Below are 21,324 nucleotides of genomic sequence, written 5' to 3'. Positions count from 1 at the left end.
GTCGCGTCGACGCGGACCGTAAGCGCTGTGATTGGTCCGCTCAGAACATAAGTTCCGGCAGTTGCTTTTCCGGTCTTTCTTCCTCGTCGTAAAAACCACCTCCGCAAACGTTTTCTTTGTAGCTTGCGCTTCAACATTTGCAATATAAGCATTTGTTCTTCAATATTGATGAGCTCCAACAACAAATACAGCTGCTCCACCTCGGTCGCCATTGTTTACTGTTGTTTACTTTACGGAAGAAAAAGCGAGGATTCGGCTATAACCACACAAACACACAGCTACACCTCCTAGCGCCATGGCGGTGAATTGCAGAGCAACACGTTCCCTCGATGCAGAACTTCGAATGCGTAGGTACGGCGTCGACGTGACGCAGAAGCATAAACTAGGCTAAACCCCCCCGTACAACAGGAACATTTGGCTCTCTTGATTTTAGAAAGATTTCCTCTATTCTTTCGGATCACAAATTTGAGTTTTAATATTTTTATGTATTTTATAGTAATGCTGCAGAAAGGTAAATTTAAGTAATGTAAACAATGAGTGTATGACTATAATGATTCATATCCCATCAGGTCTAAGCGGTCTTTGGAGAAGAAAGAGGAGCCAGTCCCTTCTCCATCCATGTCAGGTCTGCAGCGGACGCCAAAGGCAGAGCATCCGAGTCGGAAGAGGACGGTCAGCCAGTCCTCCACCTCTTTGTCTAGTGGGACAGGAAGTGGAAAGGAGGGGGGCCACAGTACGAAGGGCAACTCCACCTCCAAGCACAGAAAAGGGGAGGACAAGGGACGCAGCACACGAGATGGCAAGGTGGGTGCGAGTAACCTTAGGAGTCAGGAATCTGCTGCTGTAAGTGTGAATACCTGGCAAACACTGCAGATACTGTGAAGTGTGAGTGCAGCTTTTCATCATGTTTGCCAGCTGTGCAGTATTTTTCACCCTGAGGAAATTGAATAACAAAGCAAACACCAAAAAAAACTGTGGGAAGAAAAGAAAGGGAAGTGGTGGAGAACTTGATGAACGTGTATGTATAATTATAAATATATATGTTTGAGCAGAATTGTTATAATCACTAAGGATTCTAATTCTAAGTATTTCCACCGTGTGGAATCACTGCAATATTTGGGTCTGTACATTGTATATGCCCAATGTCCACGGAACGCAACCATCCCACTTTTTCACATTCACCTTTTTCTCCCAGTTTTATCCGCAACTTCAAACACTTCAGCCCTTTTTTCTCCTGAAACTTTATTCCCTCTTGCCTTCTGTCTCTGCAGGAGAAATCCTCAAAGGGCTGTGATAACCAGCTGGCTGTGCCTCCACTCTCCACAGACGGCTCCAAGTCTCAGAGATCTAAGCTAGTGTTTGAGGACAGGTAAGAAGAGCTCTTTCCACTGTGGATAACCCCACAGTGGGACATGCAGAAAGGGCTGCTGTGGGGGATCTAGAGTTGCCTTTGAATGTATAAAGCAGTATGAGGCTGCGGAGGTCATGAATAGATGTGACTGTATGCAAGGTGATGTAATTTACATTTTAAAAGGTTCTCTGGTGGAAATCTTTTTCCTTTTCATGCTAGTAGAAAAACCACACAACTTATTTCTTATCTTTTATTTCACAAGTTCTATTCATAGGAAGAATTACTGTTTTTAAGGTGTAGCCACAGCAGAGTTTATTAATTGTTTTTTATTTGTAATATTTCAGTAATTGTATTTGTTGCTCCCATTTTCTCAGGGTCCATTCAGCAGATCACTACTTACAAGAGGCAAAGAAACTTAAACACAATGCAGATGCACTGGTAAGAACAAGAGCCTAAAGACTATTTATATGTGTAACTGAGATGTTACAGTGTATGTTGCTGCATGCAGAGCCTTGACAGACCGCGTGTAAAATAACACGGCCTAGACCTTAATGTAAAAGTACATCCTGGTCAGACATGGAGTTTAATGCTGCTTTTAACATGTTTCCTTTACTGCTGAAATTTATGTGATCGTATAGTATTTATTGTTCTGACTTGAGGTTTTCCTCAGTTTCCATAGCACTTTTTCCCCCCTTATGTGCATTCTCAGTTTTAGAGTGAAAAAAAAAAAGAAAAGGAATTCACAATACATTTTTCTGTTGTTTTTTTTGCCTTGTTATTGTAACATGAGCTGGTGTCTATATTTAACTGCTGTCTCACCTGGGGATTATTTGAAGGCCAATTCTGCTTCCTGGTATTTCTAGTCAAAAACATTTAAATACCTAATATTTGGTTGCCTATGTAAATACTGATGTTCCATATTATAACACAGTTAATGTATATGAATGCTACAAAAACAGCTGAAAATTAGGAAATAAACTTTCATTTAGTTCAATTATATATATATATATATTTTACAATATCTACTGTCAATCATTTTTTGCTATAATGGACCTGGATTACAACTGATTAACCCACACTGTTCCCCATTTGTTCACATCTGTTATGTTGTACATTCAATCCAAACATGTATATAAACTAGACTGGCATTCCTCCACCAAGTCTGATCGATCTTACACACTGTCGAGCTTTTAACAGAAAAAAAGATCAAATGTGGAAAAGTGCCTTATGTTGCACTGTTAAAGAAAGTGAAAAAAATCTCTGATCCGACCCCTTAATCTGTATCCGCTCAATAATTTATTGGGTTCCTCCCACACAGGCTCCATCCGTCCACTGAGGTTGGGGAAATCACTTTAGTTGTAATTCTGCAATTAAACCAACATTGGTGGAAACATAACCTTCTTTGAGGATGTAATTAGTTATGTGCTATTTTATGTAATCCACACCAAGTCACATACACACACATCAGTTATGTAACATACAGGACCAGGACCATATCAGTTTATCTCTATCACTTAAACAGATTGAAAAGGAAATGACTTACATGCTCCCCAACTCAAGATAAAACTGTAACGATGGTTTAGTTTTATGATGTCCCTGATCCCTCATTTACAGTTGGACCGTTTTGAGAAGGCAGTTTACTACCTGGATGCTGTGGTGTCTTTCGTTGAATGTGGTAACGCCTTGGAGAAGAGTGCCCAAGAGTCTAAGTCTCCCTTCCCCATGTATGCTGAAACTGTGGAGCTTATCAAGTACGGACAAACCCCAATACACACATTCATCACTGTCACACAATTTAAATTTAACATTGCACAAAATGAAACTGTCATTAGTTGAGTTATGATGTGAGTAATTTAGGTACTAGGTTATAACAAGTAGTAATACACTTTTCCTGCTTTCCTGTGTAATAAATGTACCTAATAATGAAATAAAAAATATTTCTATACTGTCTGAAACTGTTGATTCTTGTAGAAACTAAATGTTTTTTTTCTACCTGTGCTTTCAGATACACTATGAAGTTAAAAAGCTATATGGCCCCAGATGCTACTTCAGCAGACAAGAGGCTAGCTGTGCTTTGGTAAGTGTCCTGATTGACATCAGGTGATGGATTTCCATTTGATGTGGTCTACGTGTTGCTCGTCTTTAAGCTGCAACTCAAATCCTTTCTATTTGATAAAGAAATGTTGTTTATTTTGGAGATTCTCATCTCCCGTCATTGCTTTCTTCTTGCAGAGTTGTAAATCAATATATTGACTTATTTCTCTCTCCAGCTTACGATGCCAGTCCCTCCTGTACCTGCGGTTATTCAAGCTGAGGAAAGACAGTGCACTCAAATACTCCAAAACACTCACAGAGCACTTAAAGGTACATTTGTCCTCAAGAAGCTTTAATCAAGTTTTGCTTGGCAAACTCTCAGAACCACAGGAAGGCAATATGAATTCCATGAATATAGTTATCCTCTGTGAATGTGTAACCTGCTCCCTATCTGTGTACATAATGTTCTCTCCCTCATTTTGTTTGACAGAACTCTCTGAGTAACACCCAGGCTCCCTCTCCTGGAATGGGAAAGTAAGTCATGTCCAGCTTTGCTTTTTTCCACACACGTCTTCAATGTTGAGGAAAGCTGAGTCATACAAGTTTCACATTTTCCAATGTGAGAATTTCTAAGGAAGAAAGTAAACACTTGGGAAAAAAAGAAGAATTAGCCTCTTTGCAGATACCTGTCAACCTGCTTTACTTTTCTTGGTGTAAAGACCAACTTGAAGTTGCTGAGTCATACAGTGCAGCAGTGGTTTTGAGTTTGTGCTCAGTGTGCTTAAATGTCACGCTATGTCCGTCTGTTTCTGTGTCCTGATGCAGTAAGGCAGCGGGTATGCCCTCTCCAGTGTCTCCCAAGCTGTCCCCGGGCACGGCCGGTGGCTACTCGTCAGTCAGCAGCAGTAGCAGCGCCAGCTCGTCTGTGACCATACCTCAGCGTATCCACCAGATGGCCGCCAGCTACGTTCAGGTCACCTCCAACTTCCTGTATGCCACTGAGGTCTGGGACCAGGCTGAGCAATTATCCAAGGAGCAGAAAGGTGAACTTAAAAAAATAGGTATATATATTTATTTCTTTTGTTATTGAATATAATATATTTGTATGGAAAATGTTTCTTAATGTTTCAAAAAGATTTTTTACGTTTAAGCTCCTGCAGCATACATATGAACTGTTGGTTCCTGCATCCACATTCACTCAGCTGCATATCGGTAGCAGTTAGATCTCTAGTCCTATTTGGTACCGAGCAGTGACTGGAAAGAGCAGACAAATCCACATAACCCACATATAAATTCACTAGATCCAGACTCTCATTTAGATCTGCACCAAACCTGGCTCTAAGTCCACTGAATATGTTTGAATATGAATCATTGCTGGGAAATCAGTGAAAATGTCTATCCTGCTAAAAAATAAAATTCCTGGATGCGCCTGATCTGTTCCGCCACCCAAATGTAATGGTTCTTTCTCGGCCCATGTCTCATTCTTCCAGCAAGTAGCATAGAAATCCATTTCGTAGTTTTTGCGTAATCCTGCCAACAGTCAAACTAAACATAGCCTCCTATGTTTGGTTGTTATTTAAGAAAGTGAACAGATGATAGTAAATATACTGAAAGTCTCTCTCTTGCTGTGTCTTTGTTTTCCCAGACTTTTTCCTGGAGTTGGACAAGGTGATGGGTCCTCTTATCTTCAACACCAGCAGCATGACAGAACTGGTGCGTTACACGCGGCAGGGCCTCCACTGGCTGCGCCTGGACGCAAAGGCTATTCCCTAGTGAGGACTCGCTCCCTGCCCGCTGCTTCCAGACACACCCACCACCTCAGCCTCTCGTGCTCAGCAGCGTGTGCTCAAAGGCACATGCATACCCACAACAGCATACATACAAACAACTATGAACTGTATGCACACACACACACACACAAACACACACACAAACAAACAAACACACACACACACACACACAGTCCACCTCTGGTCCTCCATGTACACACAGGTGAAGAACTTCTCAGACATATCTCCAACACTGTGTCCATTTTCTACACCAGCTTGCCAAAAACACTGAGCAATTTAGAAACATCTCACACCTTCGACGGCACCGCACAGGGAGAAGCATCAAAAACTGCAACACGGGGAAAAATACGAACTTATCGCCATACGTCATATATCGGCATTCTTACAAAACCTTTGAAGTGTTTTTATCTCTTCGGCATGGAAGTGCTAGACAAATTATTTATTATCAATACACTAAAAATGGGGTTTGGTTTTTAGGCTACTTTGACTTTTAACTTTTTCTTTTACTTTGTTTCACCAAAGTACCTCCCATGAACACCAAAGGTGCTTTAGAATGAAGGTTTCTCTTTATCATTTTTGTGCCTTGTATGTGAGCTACAGGAAAACAGTCACTCGTCATACCTGAATAAATTATTTTTCATTTCCCTTTTTATTTTTGCTGTAGCCACAGTTGTCATGTTATGTATTTTGTTTTAAACTTTTAACTATTAATGGAAGCTGGCAACGTTGATGTTTTTAATTGAACCATTTTAAGTGAAGTCCTGGTAACATATTAATCAAGCTGCCATTTTGAATGATCTTCCCATCAAATCTCAATGGTTAATCAGAGCATGCCAACAAGGTTAAAGGACTATAGGAAGGGCTACTGCAGCAGAGTAATACTTCTGACACATGCATACACACGCAAATATAGTATTATTTTATTTTTCAGAAACATGAATTTCTTTTTGCCCTGACTGAATCCCTCTGGCCCTGTTGGCTGTAAGGAGCAACATGGCCTCTAGGGGCTGCTAGCGGGGCTTTTAGACTCTAGGCCTTAATAAAATTGATCCTGTTAACACTCTATACAAGAGATTCTCTGCCTCTGAAGCTCAACCATACCAGTCTCATGTTTTATTTTACCCTTGTAGCAACTTTTGTCCACCGAGCAGTTTCCTTGAGTCACTTCCAGTCAGTGTTATTTTTTTCTTTTTGATCCCCTTGTTTGCTCAGAGTGCATTTTTCTAAGGAACAGCAGGGAGTGTCTATAAGTATTGCAGATCGTATCCAGTTATTTATACAATGCAGTTAGTCACATCGCAGTTTCTAAAACGTGGGAACGTGTGAACACTAATTCGGCACAATGAAAGCAAATGAATCTGAAATGAAATGTGCTCTCTAGAGAGGCAAACATATTAGTGATGCAGATTAGCAGTGTTGCATTTATTAAACAAAGAGTTTTTAATCTATGATTATATATTTCAAATAAGAAGTATAACGGCCAAAACAGATTTTATTTATATACCAAGCAGTTTTTTTTCTTCTGATGTTTCAAATGCATACGTTTAAACAGGGTTGAGCAGGGGATATAAGATGCAATGTATTGTATATGTAATAGTCGCTATTTAAATTTTAAAACCTTAATCATGCCTGTATTACCAGACCATAGATGGGAAATGCTAGTTGTTGTTGACATGGTTCAGCAGGTGGGGGAGACACAACAGTAACTGTGAGTGCCCACTGTCCAGATAAGAACATTTCTGTTATTTAAAATTACTGGTCGTCAATAAAGCAAATGTGGCCGTCAGTGGTTCTGGATGAAGACGTTTTGGTGTTTAATGGTCAGTGACACAAAGGACTGTCAGATTATTTTGATCCCACTTCCTACAGAAACATGCTGGAAATATTAAAGCCTGGACCAAGTAGTATTCTTGGAAACTATTAATGGCTGATTTTGTTTTAGACGATTAAGGACAAGACAGTTAAAGAGGAATCCTCCTTAACTTTCTTGCACTTTTCTTCTATTTTAAAACATATTTGGTGTTTAGTTTTTTTTGTGTGTTTTAATGGACACCATAGTTTTCATCTCAGCAAAACAGAATCTTTAGCATCCGTCTGTGGCCCAGGTTTCACCTTTTTTTTTTTTCCATTGTTGCATTTCGTATATTCCTTCCTTCACCGGCTCCCTGGCCTTTATTGTAGGAGGGGATACTGTTATTTCCTCTTGCACTTGAAAAAGAGAAAGTCAGAGGAGGTATTATTTTAATCTATGCAGGATTTTTACAAAAAATTGTCTGTTTCTGTGGAAAAAAATTATTTTTTAGGCTTGGGATTTCCCCCCCCCCCCACTTCTCTCTTTTTTTCCGCCTCAGTGAGAAACCTGTTAAACTCAAGTGTCCAATGCCTTTAGCTTTTGCAATTTTGTGTACTGGTTTAGTATATATGTGTATATAGATCTGTTTTTATAACCAAACACCAATGGCTTGAGCCATTTTGTACTAAAAGCTGGAGGCCACTTTTCTCATAGGAATTCCTCTGTGGGTTTTGCCAGCCCCGTCAATGTCTTCATACACTGGTACACTTTGTAAGTACAGGTCCGCGCCTCTTATAGTCAATTGTACAAATTTAGCATTAGAATTATTTTTAACTGTTTGCTACTCACACTTATTTATTTTTCTGCCCCTTTGCTTAATGTTTTTTTTTCTATTTTTGCCTTTTTAAGGACTACCATTTTATGAAATAGGAAGATGTAAATGTATCGGGGTCGATGATGAGATTTCATTGTAAGTAGTAATTAATATTAATTCTAACTTTAAAGAATCCAGGGTAAGATGAGTTTTTTTGACATTCAGTAGGAAGATGTTAACACTTGCATGTTTCTATTTAAATACAAATGTATAAATTGTAAATATAACATTTCTTTAAGGGTGAATTTCTACTACAGGTTGACATTTTTATTAAATTTAAAAATCCTGTAAATACATTTTGTGAGATACTTTACGCACATGTTTTTTTGGTTTTTTTTTCCCTCTGTGGGCTTTTCTGTTCTCTTCTTCCAAGTTGTTTCAGATGACATCCCAGTCTCTTAATGCTGTTTATCAATTTGATTTCTCGTCCTTTTTTCTTACTGTGCTTGTATACCTGTCTTCTGCTTCACTGTCTCTCAGTATCACATAACACCACATAATCATTGTCTCTAGATCCAAGTGCGAATATTTTGTCTTCTCTGTATTTGATATGGAGGCGTGTACTTTTCATGAAATGTATATTGTTGCTCTTACGGGACAGATGGATGGCGTGTACAGTCTGTCGTGTCTGTTTCTTCCTCACGAGAGATGTATTTACTACGTGTCCCTTTTGAACAATTGGTCCAACATGTCTTTTTGAAACAGAGGTATTTCTCTACACATCGAAACAGTTGTAGCAGTTTATACAATATGTTGTATAACGCCATTGTTTTTCTAAAAGTCCTCTCCAAGGTGAGACCTACAGCATACACTATGTACAATAGTCAAAATTCGATTAGTTTTAAGAAAAAGTGACGATAGAGATACTATATATGATCGATGCAATATGATTAAAGGTACTCATTGAGTTTGATCTTCAAACTTAGGTTATGTAATTTAAAAGCATTCTTGTGAAGTGAGTATTAATTGTGACTAATGAGAGTCTGTCCTGAATATTCTTTGTATTTTGCCGTATTGAGAATAAAATATATATGGATATGTTTAATGGAGTTGTATTTATTCAGTCTTTGGTGTCTTGAACAAAACAAAAAATGTTTGTGGGTGAAACATAATTTCTTTTACAGAGATGAACAAATTTAAAAGATGTTGAAATAAAATGGGAAACTTATAAAACCCAGAAAGAAGCAACTAAGTCAGTTGCAATCAGTTCTGTCTTATTGTTTGATTTGCCTTTGAGAAGCATATGACAACAATAAGTCAAAGGCCCAAATAAAGATGAATTTATGAATTTAGATTTACTTTGCAGCTGCTTGAGGTGGAGCTGTATCTTGACAGATGTGTGCAGAAACCCACAGCTATGCATTGTACTTCATAAACTCCTCTTGCTTTTGGTTTATTACAGCATCATGTGTGATGTACAGCACAGTCGGATGCTGTCAACTGTCCAGGCCTGTGAATCAATTGCCACCAAGTGGTCACGAGCTGCTGTGGTCCCTGCCGTCATCCCGTCAGTTTGGTGGTGCTCTGTTAATCTTTCTGTGCGTGAAGCGAAGGTATTCAAAGTAGTTTACATAGCTTTGCATTGCAGAGCCTCTCAGAAATGATTAGCTGCTTTCAATCCACATTCTGCTGCACCGAGAACATTAACTCTTAGGAGGACTTTCTCTCATTGTCGCCTTGCTTTTCCACATTTTATTTTTTTCTACATCAGGGTTTTATTTGTGGTTACCACAGTGAGCATTTCTTAGTCACAGTATCAATGTTTAATCAAAGTGCCAACTTGAACTACACTTCAGTTCAGTACAACATATGTACTCAAATACTGTTCCACTACAATTGTGAGACTTCTTTTTACTTCTACTCCTTTTCATTTCAGAGAGAAATACTGCAGAAAAAATGTATTAATACAAAGCATTGGTTTAATTAAACAACCCAGCAAAACATGAAGTAGTTAAATAAAGCTCCACCTTTAATTAAATAAAACATGATGGTACCAATTACACATTAACACAGATAATAGTGAACCAAAGATACCAATGGATAAATGAGACTATTTTTCACAGGGTACATTTACACAGGACTTCTACTTATTATGGAGTGGTATTTCTGTTAATACTCAGTAGTGCATTTACTTGAGGACTGTATCCTAAGTATAATTTGGCGGTACTTGTACTTTACTTGAGTATTTTCTTTTCATGCCACAATACTACTTCTCTACATTTCAGTGGGAAGTAGTATTCTTTTTACTCTTTTATATTTATTCTTACAGCTTCATTGAGATACTTGCATGGAAAACATACAGACAGTTAATAGAAATTATGTCTTTTTTATACAGTAAATGACACAAATTCAAGTAGAGCTAAATTGATCAGTAATTATTAATGATAATTAACATTTAATCATTCTTCATGCAACACTGCAGCATTTTGTTAGTTGGAATAAACACTTTGGCTCTTGTCCATTTCAACAGGCGTTTCTCAACAGTTTCTGAATCGGTGCAAACCAAACAATAAGTTGATTAATCAGCTGATTATCCAATGCTGAAAATAATCACAAGAAGCAGGCCTATACGGAATGGTTTATCGTGATCTTTATTAAGCTTTGCTCAGCTTGGTTTTGCTGCGTTCATCTGCTTGACATACAATACCCCTACTCACACACTCCACCTCTACTGACAATAACTCCTCCATTTATTCATCAGTGCTGCTCCCTTCTTCTCCATCAGACATTTTCTTATGTACAAATACTTTAAACATTGACACAGTAGAGTCTTTTATATTTAGAGCTTTACAATCTGTACAGGGAGAGACACCCTTTGTCCTGAGACCCTCGGTTCGAGTGAGGAAAACTTGCACACAAAAAAACCCCTTTAAACCGGGAAAAGAATGTGGAGGAAACCTCAGGGAGAGCCACAGAGGAGGGATCCCTCTCCCAGGACGGACAGACGTGCATTAGATGTCACCTGTACAGAACAAAGCAACAGAAACATATTATATATCTATATATCTTTCTTTTTTTTAGCTTGTGTAATATGTTTGAGCATGGCTAGAAGGGAGCCTGTGACCCAAGCATTTCAGTTTCAGTGACTGCTGTGTGTATTTGCTGTGCACATGAAACATAAAGTCTTGAATGTTGAATAAAACTTTACTTTTATGATGTTTCCTCTTTTTCTGACTCTGGTTGAGGGTTAAGAAGCTTGGAAAACTAATTGTGATTTGTGAATAAGGGCTTCACATATAAAATCCAGCTGACAGGTATAAGTACTTTTACTGCAGTAAATACCTGAAGTACTTGCTCCTGATGAAACCTCACTGAGCAAAACAAGGCAGAGACAATTCCACCTCTCACCGACATCCTCCAATGGGATGTCGTGTTCGCCCCGAAGCTCCCGCCCCCCGCCGCGTCTGATTGGCCCGCGTGCTCGTCTGTCACCTCTTTCCGGGTGAGCTAAGCTAACAGCGAGCGGAGGAGAAGAAGGAGGAGGAGGAGGAGGAGAGGGAGAGGAAAGCTCATTATTCCCGCAGCGACACACGCTCACTACCTGGTGAAAGTAAAGTCGTTTCCCACGTCTCGGGGTTTTTCTACGGGTTTTATTCACTCGAGAAGCGGAAGCGAGGGACCAGAGCGGCTACACGTCCGGAAAGTGTCCGAGAACCAACAGGTAGGTGCGGGTGTTAGCAACAGGTGCACCCAGTATCGCTGCGGCGGCTCGGTTTCGGTTGTCAAACTGTCACCTTGTCCCCTGAGAGGAGGACACCCACAAGATGGCTGTGAGCGTGTTAGTGATGTGAAACCTCTTCTCCTCGCAGTGACTCCTCTGAGGAGGAAACTTCGCTCAGCTCGGTTGTGCCGGAGGAGCTAACGTTACACAGCAAATTCTCAATATCTGCCACCTCCTCCCGGTTTGTCCGACCGAGGTGTCGCTGTCTGACTGGGAAATGTTGAGGTAGTTTCACAGCATCATTAAATGTCCCGACGATTAATCGATTAATAACTTAGTCGACGCCATAAAAACGATTGTCCGCAGTGTTGGTCATCATTGGCAGATTCATCGAAAATGTCAATAAGTCTCAGTTCCAGCCCCAGGTGCGTTCTCGACTAATTTTTAGTAATAAGCGTACTTTCTAAAAGATGAATGCTCAAATATTTTGCTGATTTGTACATTTTAAGAACATCAGTCCACAAAAAATGATATAATCAACAAAGTAATTCATCTGAAACTGAAATTCCTTGTTCACAGCTTGGAAAAGGAGATTTGAGGACATTTATGATTGATATTTCGTGAATCAAACAACTAATCTCTTAACTGATCGGAACCTCCTGCCCAACCTGGACTCACCTGTTTTGACTTTTTGACTTGTTTAGTTCCTCTGAACAGTTTCTTAGGGATACGTTCTTAACGTTTATTGTTTTGACTGATTTTTCAATTTTCAAATATTTAAATTTAAATGTATAGATAGTTATCTAATAAAACTGTTTTCGACTGTTGCACGAAATGCATCGAGGATGAAAACAATGGTTATCTGTGGCGAGAGCACGAGGGAAACAAACTGCAACCCAAACTTCTGTCATCACCCTTTTTAATTACCAATGTCATCCTATTTGTGTTGCACATTACTAATACAATGTCTGTTTGTCAGTGATGAGTCCTTCCTTAACCCTACCTCTTCACTTCAAACTGATACCTGGCCCTGAATTATGCACAGGAGGGCCTTTCTACCTAATGACTGGACGATGTTTTATTTAAAGTGGGAACAAAAGGCACCACGGCTGTGGCAGGGTTGCTTTGGAGGAAACCAGACACTGGTGTTTTGTGCTGTGGCTGAAACTGAAGCACTCATGCGGCTCGTTGGTCAGATGGTGGGAGCAGGAGGAGCACACTGGCCTCTCTGTTTGCTGGATGCTGTGCTCAGGCCACTGACCCAACTCGACTCCGCTGCGCCCACAGAGTGTGACCTGGAGGCTGCAGCGAGACCCTTACGCAGACTTTGCTGCAGAGTAGATGTGCATGTGGGTGTCATGCATGCATAAACTATATACACAGATAGACAAAGACAAGAGACTCGTGTGCAGAGGGAGGCAGAGTACTGTCTTTGCACTCGTGCCTTCACAAACAGCTGCTTACTCGAAACTCCTCTAATGTTTCTTTGCTTAGACAGTAGTAGACAAGTGAATGGCACATTAAATAATGACTCAGTGACAGAGAGGCTTCATGATTAGTGGATCCAAAGCTAAAACACACATTTTGTCATTGTGGCACACAGTTGGTTTTATTTCTAATAGCTTGAGAAGGGGTGTGTGGTGTGTGGTGAGTGGGTGTGCGTTCAGGAAGATTAAAGAGGAAAGGAAGCCAGAAAACAAAAGATGGAAGCAAATAGAAGGGCTGGGCTATAAAGTAGAGAAGGGTCACAAAGCCACGGGCCATACATGTAAACTTACCCTGGTGAAACATGATCTCTTTCTCTCTGTCTTTCTCCCTCCTTCTAGGGAAACAGAAAAAGTGCACATGTTGTTGAGGGAAAAAGTCATTACAAACAGTTGTTGTGGTTTAACTTAATGGGGCTGTTTGTATTTTAAACATTGAAAAATGAAAAAGTATGGACATGTTTTTTTTGACTCAGATGTTTCAGTGACCTTTTGTGCAGCCCGCCTCTGTGAGTATGAACCAACTGAATTTGGTTACCCAGGGAAATTGTGGTTGATATGATCCAAATCAAACAGTACAGCCGATATTTGATTTCAGAGTTAAAAAAATAACCGAATGAAGTCGTAGAAATAGCTGCTAAAAGGATGAGAGCTCTCTAGCAGATTGCATAATAGTGCTGCAATTAAATCATTATCACCCTGTATGGTTTCACTTTGAACTCTACTGACGGTGCCACAGTGAGATCATTGACGAGGATGTAGCAGGAAGGTGTGAGAGATGTAAATCAATTTACAGCTCGTCGGTTTGTATTATTCTTACCTGTATTGTTTTCCTTTTCCGTGCAGCACAAGTGTGATGTTGTCACACCTTTGGACCAGCATGCTGGCCTGCATGTGAGGCATTCGCTGGCATTGTTGTTTTCAGGAAAATAAATCCTGCTAATCTTTTGAGAAGGAAGAGACTCATGTAATGAATTATTATTGTAAGGAAATGGGGGAATTCAGTGGTGATTTCTTTAACATAACATGAATCTCACTTGGTACAAGAAAGGATTGGTTGTGATTATATTGATCTTAAGTATAAACTTGAGCCAGACCAATGGCTGATATGAGCCATCGACAGATATATTGGTATTCTCAATTATGTTTGACAATGTGAAATGCATGCAATTCAGAAAAACACTTTTTTAAATGGTGTCATTACACAAGCTGCTTTCAGACATGCACTGAACGCTGCAGATCCTCCATATTTTCTCCACCTGGCCTCCTAGTAGAGTGCTTGTAAAGTAGATATTGACCAAAGTCCATCAAAGTCGTTATTATCAAGATTTGATAGGTTGTAACGACTGTTCAGGATTACATATCTTTGAGAGTATAGCGATAAGATTAGGACATTATGTTTTGAAGAAAAAACTGTGAATCTTAGAACCTTTTGTACATCTTGTTATTGTAACATTATCGAACTGTAGATAGCATAGGGTGCAGGGTTTTGGTTCGTGAAAGTCATGACGTCATGCTCTTCAAAATAATGTCATTGTAAGAGCTGATAACATGATGAATGCATGGTTGTAATGTGCAGGTATGCAGGTGCGCTGCGCTATTGTTGTAATGCATCATTACAGGAAGGTTATTTCAAACACTGATAAGAAGATAAGGATGAATGATTTAATTCTCTAGAATCAGAGCACTGAGCAGGAAGAGAAAATCATGCTTATAATGCCACGTTCAACTTCAAACTTACAGGCAGGGAATAATTATAATAAGTATCCCCCCCCATTTAAATAGCTTGATTGATAACTGGGATTCATTTTACACAAATGAAATATTACTGGAGCTCGGACCAATCAAAGAAAGTAGCATTGTGTTTATTCTTATTGTTGGTTTCCCAGAAATACACCTGTAATTTGAATTGTTTAGAAAGTGGTGTGACTCAGTTAGGGATATGTATTATGATATATCAATGTGAACACAATGCAAGGGTTCTCTGACAATAGTGAGAAAATTGTCATTGTCAAAAAATGTCATCATAATCTAAAGACCTAAAGTTAATACGATTGAATATAGGGTCTGCATGTGTTGTTTTGGATCTTAGTCATCGGTGTAGTTTCCACCAGACTCAGAAATTCACAGCCTTTCTCCATGTCTCTGCCCCCACCTTTCGTTTAGTTTCTTCTCCTCAGTTGTTACTTCAGAGCTCTTCACAGCGGCAGAGACTGGGCCTTTTTGTTTCCACCAGGGTTTGACCACTCACTTGTCTGCAGTTGTGAATTACTGTCGGATCCTCCTTCTTTTGTCAGAGGAACAGAAAGGGCTCTTCAGGTCCTATAAAGCAGATGGATGTGAAGGAGACAAATGGCTGCCACGGGTTATCGCTGGTTGATACGAGACCCCCTGAGGGCAGGTGGGAGAGTGTGTATGGTTATGTGCGTCTGTCTACCTATTCTGTTTATCTGACAGAACCACACCTAGGCTATTGTGTGCCCCTATAGGACTCTCATTGTGACATGGCAGTGTCATGTGTCATGTGTGTATTCGTGCATGTGTGCGGTGTCATATTGTTCGTAACCTACCTGAAGTCCAGTTGAATGTGCTCTGAACATCACTGAATTGCTGTCACCTGTTGATCAGTGGAATAATAGTCAAACCGCTGCATATTGAGTCATATGTTTGCAGTACGCCACACAAACAAAACCGGAATGCATTCATCAAAAAAAAAAAAGAAAAAATCTGTCTGCAGTACAGGTCATTAACCCTGCCTCCTCCATGTAAATGGAGTGTCATGGACCATGGTGCGTGCGTGGATGTGCACATGTTGTACCACCATGATAGTCTGTGCCAGTGTTGTTGGAGAGCTGTCTCAGGTTTCATAGCCCCTGATGAAGAGGTGTGGGTGAGGGCTTGTCATTGAGACTTGAGCTGCACAGACGCATTAATGTGGCTATGATATTGTCTAATGAAATTCTGTCAGACATGGCTGGAAGCAGAGGCTTGATGTCTTTTTCTTTGTGTGTGTCTGTGTGTCATTTGCTGCTGCCCTAATATAAGCTCAGACTCATGTGTTTTAGATTATGTCTGCAAAGAACTGTAATTTAACTTGCAATCAGTTTTATCCCAAATTAGACCTTTGAGACCTTTAATCTACCAACTGACATGAATGAGCCACAAGAAAAATGTAAAACAAACATCAAACCTTTATGTAGCCTACTCAAACGGCCATGATTAATTGGGAAGTGTTTGAAAAGCAAAATAATAGTGGAAGAAAAATACTGACTTGGACACAAGGGAGTAATTTATCATATCACAGGAATAGTTGAAGTAATGGTCCCCATCAATAATCGAACCACTGCTCACTCAGGCCGTCACACTTCATTTTTCTCTTCCAGGTTACAAAGTCCAGAGTGTGTTGCGCTGTTTTCTGGTGAAGTTTAATCTCTGTGTGATTTGTTTTACAGCCCAAAGCGCCACCCTACCCCCACCACCACCCCTTCTCCTCTAACCTCCATCCCCTGCTCTGAAGTAAGAAACCTGCCCTGCCAACAGTAAAAAGAGCCCATTGTGACCAGGTCCCCAAAATTAACCACGGTGGCAGACGTGGTGCAGAGAAACACAATAGAGATTAGCAATCACTTGACTCCTGAGCATGACAATCAGTACTATTGGGTTACTGTATATGTTTCAAAAGCAAGACGATTAAAAGTTAACTCTGGCTGTTCCATTTAGGCAGAGGCGTCAGTATAATGGGAGATCACCTGCAGCCTGTAGTCTATTGCCTGAGGTGTAGGTGGGACTCTGCAATTATCAACCCATTAAAGACACATTTGTTCTATTAGTTGTGCTCCGACATGTGTTCTGTCATTGAGATTACCTGGACGGAGTTGGGATAATGCTATCCATATTGTAATTGAGCTGCAAGATAAAGAACTGCTGTATTCCAGATAGAATAATAGTTTTCTTTTTCATTGTTACATTATTTTAATTTACAGCTGTTTGCAGCATAAAGCAAACTTCTCAGCGGAAAAAGCGCTTACCCAGGATTACTCAGACTTATCAGCCTGTTCTTGGAGAAAACCGTTGGAAAAACCCTTGATCATCTGCTTCACAATGACCTGAGGAATGACAAAACAAGCTAGATGCTAACCTGGTATCCACCTTAAACAGGTTAATCAAATGTCAAAAGCTTTCAGCGCTGTCATGACAGATACTGTGGGGTTTTTTCCCGTCCGCAACAAGGCTGAAGGAAGTAGAAATGATAAAAAAGGCTAATTACTCATGTGATTTCTAAAAATGTAGCAGTGCTAGTTTAGTACAGTGTGTGGGAATGGAAAAACCATTGAGGAACAGGTTGAAAGCTGAGATCTTTGCACTTTAAGCTGCACTTTTGCTTTTCTAGCGCTAAGCTATCTACTAAATCAAATTTATTCTAGGTTTATTTTACAAGGAAAATTCCCCCAGTAAGCTTGACTTGGAAATTGAGAGTGTGAAACAGGAGACAGGAGGGGAATTAATGGTTTGCCAGATGTTTGGCTACTCTTATCAAACCTTTCTCTCAATCTTTTTTGTGGGGCCAAAATCAAGACCTTTTACTGTTTATGATAGGTAATACAAAAGCCGTATTGCATTACATGTTTATTAAGTAATAACATCTGGTCAGGGATCAACTCAAGTAAATGATTTATTTTTTTGGCAGTGGAGAGTGGCAAGATTTGGACAATAAAGTCCACTTAAGCTTTTATAGTATTTATCTGAGGTTTGGTGAAATCAGAAACCTCAAGAGATTTTAACAGCTAGCTGTGTGTGCTTTGTACTTTTTCTGTATTGCCTCACATGGGTGCAGTGTTTGCTATTTTTAATTTCAGAACTTTATTAGCATCTGCTTTGTTGTTTTCCTGTTGCCCTAATATGTAAAGTGGGTGGCTGTAGTTCAGGAGGTAGAGAAGGCCGGTGGTTCAACTCTTGGCTCCTCCAGGCTGAAGTGTCCTAGAGCAGAATACTGGCCCTAAATTGCCCCTGACGAGAGTGTACGAATGGGGTCTGACTTAAAAAAAAAAAAATTGCTCTGTATAGAAGTGCTGTATGAATTTGTGAGCATAAATGCACTTTGAGTGGTTGATCAGACTAGAAAAACAGTATAAAAATCAAGTCAAGCAGAACAGAAGCAAAAACATGTAGAAATACAGACCCAGATTTGAACTTGACGTGATACGTTGAAAACTGTCATTGATTTGTCCCAGTTTTGTGTGTTTTACTGATAAGTTTCACAAGAAACTAACCTGGGTAAACAAATGCAAAGTAAACATTTCTTTCTATTTCTGTCTTTCAAATATTTTTCTTCAGCCCGTCAGTTTAATTTGCTTAATTTCAGTGGACATTTTGAGTTCTATTTGAGTGATTGAGCTTCATCAGCAGCCTCATTGGGGTCAAAGAGGGAAAGTTAACCCTCAGATTGTCTCTGTCTACCTGGAGGGGTACTTCGCTGTTCAGATCTGTGGTGCAAAACTGAGCAAATGTTTCCTTGTTGCTGTGTGTCCACAGGGCAGCGTATCGTGTGTCTGGACTGCTCTTTTCATGCTTCTTAAAGCATCCTGGCAGGTATAAAAAGAGATTAGAGGGATGTCTGTTCGCTTTCATCAAGCCGTATTAGATAGTGAACGGTGACCCAGTTTCTCACACCTTTCTCTTCTTATCCTCATATTTCTCTTTGTGTTCTGCTGCTTCTGCTTCCTTTCCAGACATGATGTCACCAACGTATCCATGTAGCAGCAGGAGCTCCATGTGTGAATGAGTCAGCCTTTACCTCTCATGTCAGTGACTCTGTACCATTTGTGTTTGCTGCACCTTGTGAACAGCTGTTTTACTAGTTATCCATTAAATGACCACAGGGAAGCATGCATGATTTGGAACTCACTTCACCCATTGGTCAAATTTTATATTCATTTTTAAATGGGTGTTGAAGTAGAACATTTTTTTATTTAATGCTCCTGCACAGCCACACAGGTGTTTGCAGTTAGTCTGGTTCATTAGAGTACTGCTCAGGTGCATGTTTGGTAGCTGTAGAAATTACACAAGCTTCAACTTCAACCCGAGCAGAGCTCCTAACTAGTGCCACATCCACTCTGCTACGTTTTAGTTTTGCATGGTTGTTACTCAGTTGACGTCTGCTGTCCACACTACTCTGGAGATTTTAAGTGGCTTAAACAGAGAAGTTTGGAAACGCTGTGGGGCTGTTTTAATTTGACAACTCAGGGGCTGAATTGTAGTGTGGATGGGCAAAGACTGAGACACCACAGTCACCTGCATTCATTTCCTGTTGTTTCCTGGTTTTTATTAGTCCCAATTCAACTACTAGCGATGAAGGCAAAATGTTGTATACGCTTACTTTCAGTTAGAGTCCCACCCCGACATCACTCCAAGAAAAGAAATCTCATTTTAATTTAATTTTTCATTTCAAACATTGTTCTTAGTGTTTGCTAAAACAAAGCAACCAACTGCAGAGAAAACAATCTGCTTTTTGTTTAGTTCTCCAGAGTGTTTGTGTGATATGCCTTTTCGGGTATGTTTTTATGGACGTAATTTATTACTAATAAGAAGTTGCACTTGTTTGGCCAAAGATTGTTTTCATTTTAAAACTCTTGTGTACTGTCACTTGACTTGATGTCTGAATCTCAGCATGCAGCGTGTGTTTGATAGCAGTGGAGTAGAGGCAGGAGTGTGTTTTTCCCCTTTAAAACTGGTGTACAGCTCAGATTGCTTTCTGGTGTCTACAACTGTCCATTCACTGGCTGTAATTGCCTCATATTAGACGGGTCTCGGGGAGCAGTAAGGCCAGACGAGGAATGCTGTTGTCCTGGAGCTCAGCCGGTCATTTAGTACTGAAACCTGACTTTAGCCACTCCAGGAGGTCGAGCGATTACAGGAGGGGAACACCCAGTTCTCATTATGCAGTCTGAGTTTCTTAAAGTGAACAGGATAGTGTGTTGATGTGGAGACTTAGGATTTGTGTGTGGCTGCAGAAGGATAGGGATAAAGTTTTGTGTGTTTTCCCATGAAAGAAATTGGTGTGCAATATTGAAAAACCTAAAGGCAATAGCCAAATAATCTCCATCTGCTGCAGCTCGATTAGATGATTGTCTGAAGAAGGCCCGGTGGAGTCGGAACAACTAAATCCAATGTGCCATTGTTAAACATTACAGGCAAATCATGTGTTTGGCCCTAGGTGTGTTATTAACCTGGCACTTCCTCCTCTGGCATCTTTCTTCACTACAGGATTAAATATGTAATGTCTTTATTTTTAAAGGCATTGCAATTAAAACTCTTTCCTCATGATCCAACAAAGTGTCATGATATTAGGCAATCAGGATTTATTGAATATGACTTCCAAATGAACATTTAAAAGGTAAAACTGAAAAATAGGGATGTTCAAACATTTCTTTTAAAGTAATAGAAAGCAATAAAGTAACAAGTCACCACGTAGCTTTATTCCATGTAAACTTGCAGGTTTATATCCCCGTGATCGCCTGTGTGAACATTTTGTTTGTTCTATTCCAGGAAGTGTCCTACAAGCTGTGCTCTTATCAGGTGTACTCACCTGCCATCTGCACAGGGTACTAGGTAACCGATGAGATCATTGCACAGATGAAAGCCACTTATGTAAGAGATATTTGAATAGAGGAGCGTAGTCAAATCACCCTATTTTGTTGGGAATAATGCAGAATATAACAGCAGAAAATGTGAACAAGCACTGTTATTGGTCCAGCTGTGACACTAAATGACGAGTGATATTATTACATAATTACTGCTTACCCAACTGATAAATACATACTCTCTGTTTGCCAAGAAGTGTGGCTGTGTTAGCTGAATAGAGCACTTTGCATATTTAGATTTAAAGGGATAGTTAACCGATGAATTTTAATTCACTCATCATTTACTCACCGCTATACCGATAGATGATTGAGTGGAATTAAAATCTTTGGGTGAACTATCCCTTTAAATTGTCAACAACATTTATTTACAGAGTATAACAAACTGTTTGCTTTACCTGTGCTAGCTGCTTACCAAGCACATTTCTTTACACTTTGTTCTTCCGTAAAGTGTCAGGTGTTTGGCCTCCTGGTCATGCTCACCCAGTACAGAGTGTTTCACTGTGTGGTTTATATCATCTTTGAGGTTGAAATTGCCTGAAGACAATTTCACTTTCTTTGACTTTCTCTTCTTTCTCAAGGAGCAGAAAGACAAGATGACTGTCACACACTAACGGATCAATTCTAACATTCTAAGCACATGGTTTAAGGTGTATCTGTTGATTACATATTCAAATAATCTTTTCATTATATTCCTTTTC

General features: G+C 39.8%; 2 protein-coding genes across 15 annotated transcripts in view; both read left to right on the top strand.

Annotated features, from left to right (window-relative positions):
- The window catches only part of aff4 (AF4/FMR2 family, member 4), a 31,500-nt gene extending 22,614 nt beyond the window's left edge, over positions 1-8,886 (top strand). For 11 of the 14 annotated variants that reach the window (XM_020097287.2, XM_020097285.2, XM_069510430.1 and 8 more), the window contains 9 exons: positions 570-804; positions 1,272-1,369; positions 1,726-1,789; positions 2,966-3,102; positions 3,357-3,428; positions 3,622-3,715; positions 3,876-3,919; positions 4,211-4,446; positions 5,031-8,886. In XM_020097287.2, the coding sequence (XP_019952846.1) occupies positions 570-804; positions 1,272-1,369; positions 1,726-1,789; positions 2,966-3,102; positions 3,357-3,428; positions 3,622-3,715; positions 3,876-3,919; positions 4,211-4,446; positions 5,031-5,158 (1,108 nt within the window). In that variant the 3' untranslated portion in view covers positions 5,159-8,886. The remainder of the gene's footprint in view (positions 1-569; positions 805-1,271; positions 1,370-1,725; positions 1,790-2,965; positions 3,103-3,356; positions 3,429-3,621; positions 3,716-3,875; positions 3,920-4,210; positions 4,447-5,030) is intronic. The other 3 variants (XM_069510426.1, XM_069510424.1, XM_069510420.1) reach the window with 1 other exon arrangement.
- Positions 8,887-11,275: 2,389 nt separating this feature from the next.
- shroom1 (shroom family member 1) overlaps positions 11,276-21,324 on the top strand; it is a 29,578-nt gene continuing 19,529 nt past the window's right edge. Inside the window, exon 1 of the mRNA XM_020097296.2 lies at positions 11,276-11,502. The gene's annotated coding sequence lies outside the window, so the exon portion shown is untranslated. The remainder of the gene's footprint in view (positions 11,503-21,324) is intronic.

Source organism: Paralichthys olivaceus, chromosome 15 (genome assembly GCF_024713975.1).
Source record: "Paralichthys olivaceus isolate ysfri-2021 chromosome 15, ASM2471397v2, whole genome shotgun sequence".
NCBI classification, from domain to species: Eukaryota; Metazoa; Chordata; class Actinopteri; order Pleuronectiformes; family Paralichthyidae; genus Paralichthys; species Paralichthys olivaceus.
This window is presented reverse-complemented; position numbering and strand designations above follow the sequence as displayed.